The 2,458-nt window shown below is 65.1% G+C and overlaps 1 protein-coding gene across 1 annotated transcript in view; it reads right to left on the bottom strand.

The window, feature by feature from the left end:
• The window catches only part of COL9A3 (collagen type IX alpha 3), a 30,970-nt gene that overhangs the window by 21,907 nt on the left and 6,605 nt on the right, over positions 1-2,458 (bottom strand). Inside the window, exons 8-11 of the mRNA XM_015567671.1 lie at positions 2,078-2,131; positions 1,618-1,671; positions 928-981; positions 140-193 (exon numbers count right to left, since the gene is read on the bottom strand). Coding sequence (XP_015423157.1) covers positions 140-193; positions 928-981; positions 1,618-1,671; positions 2,078-2,131 — 216 coding nt within the window. The remainder of the gene's footprint in view (positions 1-139; positions 194-927; positions 982-1,617; positions 1,672-2,077; positions 2,132-2,458) is intronic.

The following is a 2,458-nucleotide window of genomic DNA, read 5'->3' on the forward strand; positions in this document are numbered from 1 at the left end:
CCCGTGCCTCCCGCCCCCCCCCCCCGGCAGGAAAGGGCCGTCCCTTGTGCCCCTTGGCATGTGACACCGTGTGTCCCCCCTCTCCCCAGGCCAGGTTCTTCTGAGGAAGGACCCAGAGGAGCAAGCTTCTCTCACTTACGAGGTCGCCCTTGGGCCCACGGAACCCTTCTGGGCCCCTCTCGCCTCTGTCACCCTGAAATGACAAGGGGGGACAAGGACAGAGTTCACAACTCAAGCAAGTGGGAGAGTTAGACTGAGGGGTGACTGGCAGGATCAGCCTGCAAGTGGTCAGAGGTTGTAGGACCAAGGCTGCTGAGGGCCACAGAGGCCAGAAGAATGCCCACCACACCTCACTCCGTCCAGAGAGAGAAGGTGCAAATCTTCCATCAAGGACAGACCCACGACTCTGGTAAAGTCTCTCCCCAGGTGTACCCACTGGTTATGCCCAGGTGTGCCCACAGGTACCTTCCCAGGTGTAGCCACAGGTGTGCCCACTGGTTATGCCCAGGTGTGCCCACAGGTACCTTCCCAGGTGTACCCACAGGTGTGCCCACAGGTACCTGCTCAGGTGTACCCACAGGTGTGCCCACAGGTACCTTCCCAGGTGTACCCACAGGTGTGCCCACAGGTACCTGGCCAGGTGTACCCACAGGTGTGCCCACAGGTACCTTCCCAGGTGTACCCACAGGTGTGCCCACAAGTACCTTCCCAGGTGTACCCACAGGTGTGCCCACAGGTACCTGCCCAGGTGTACCCACAGGTGTGCCCACTGGTTATGCCCAGGTGTGCCCACACAGCAGAATGGCTCAGCCCTGGGAACATACAGTGAAGCCCAGTGGGGCTGGGGAGGCGTCTGAGTGAGGAAGAGAGAATTGAACAGGGAGCTTGGGCCTGCATGGGCCCTCCAGCCCCAGGACTCACACATACCGCTTTCCCGGGGGCTCCTGGGATCCCGGGGGGTCCTCGAAACCCGATGGGACCCTGTAGAGAAGAGGGGGCATCTGGGCCTCACTTCTGAGCCTGGCCAGCATCCCAGAGAGGACCCTGCTCCATGTGGAAGGCCCTGCCTCAAGCACCACCCCCGCCCCTCGAGCACCCCCAGCAGACCCCTCCTTAGTTAGCCACCTAGTGTTCCCCAAGCCCCCTTCCACGCTTGCCCAGGCCTCCCTCTTGTCCCATCCTCCTGGACCTGGGCTCTGGAGACGACCAAGTGAGCGCTCAGAGGCAGCCTTGCCAAGTCACACACCCATCTGTGGCCACTGGGGAGGTCTGGAGGTGGCCCCCCAACCGCCTGTGCTGACGGCCTGGCCCAAAGCCCATCACGTGCGGGAGGGTGGGTGCGGGAGGGTGGGTGCTGGCGGGTGGGTGCTGGCAGCCTTCGGAGCCCCCGAGGGCCCTGTGGGGAGAGAGCTGGAGATGCAGGCCCAGCCAAAGCCCCCCAGGACCGCCCTGGTGGCTTCCCTAGAAGCCCTCAGCCTCAGCTCCCGCCCCGAGGGGTGGGGCCACACACCCTTGGGATCAGCACCCTGAGAGGAAGGAACCATCCCCCACAGCCTCGAGCTGTCCAAGGGGCTCCCATCCCACACCATCACCCTGTCCAGCCCCTCCCCAACTCACCTGCAGCCCCACTGTGCCAGGGATGCCGGGGGACCCAGGGGGGCCAGGGTCACCCTGCAGAGGAGGCGGAGAAAGTGATGGTGGTGTGGTCAGCCCCAAGCTCTCACCACCCCTTCCATGCCCGCCCGCTCCGCCCCTCATGCTGGCCTGCCTCCAGAGACAGACTCCCAGCCACCCCTGGCTGGGGCGGCCCCCTCTGCTGCCCAGGTGGCAGTCTGGCCACTCCGTACTGGAGGGCACCTGGCTCAGCCCCAGCCTGCGGTGAGGAAAAGATGCCCCCACAGGCAGTGGCTGTAGGGATGGTGGCAGGGCTGCTGGGGCCACTTCGAGCTGAAACCAGACTTCTCTGGGCCTGCTGGGGACGTGTCCATAGAAGCCCCTCAGCCAGGCCCGCCCTCGATGCCACCGTTGCCCCTCAGCCGCCGCCGCCCAAATGCCCCTCCGGCTGCCACCAGGGTACCTTCTCGCCATCTTTGCCCGCTTCTCCTCGTCCCCCTTTGTAGCCGGTGGGCCCCTAGAAGCCAGTGGTGGGTGATGAGTCGCAGCCCAACGCCTCTCCCCACCCCCAGCCCCCGGCCCTGGGCCAAGGCTCCACAGGGAGACAGCCCAGGTTGGGACAGGCCTGGTCACGAGGGTGCAGCTGGACCAGGAAAGAGCTCTCTCAGCGAGCATGCACGCTGATTGGAGGGGTAGAGCAAGGCCCCCAGGGAGGGTGGGAAGCCAGCCCCCCTTTCTGGACTCCCACCTCCCCCATCTCAGCCCATACAGGTGCTGGGCTGCCCTTTCAGGGCGTGGAGGCGGGCTCAGGTCTGAGTCACCCTGTGGCCACACCACTCACCTT

This window comes from Myotis davidii, unplaced genomic scaffold (genome assembly GCF_000327345.1).
Source record: "Myotis davidii unplaced genomic scaffold, ASM32734v1 scaffold244, whole genome shotgun sequence".
Lineage (NCBI taxonomy): Eukaryota > Metazoa > Chordata > Mammalia > Chiroptera > Vespertilionidae > Myotis > Myotis davidii.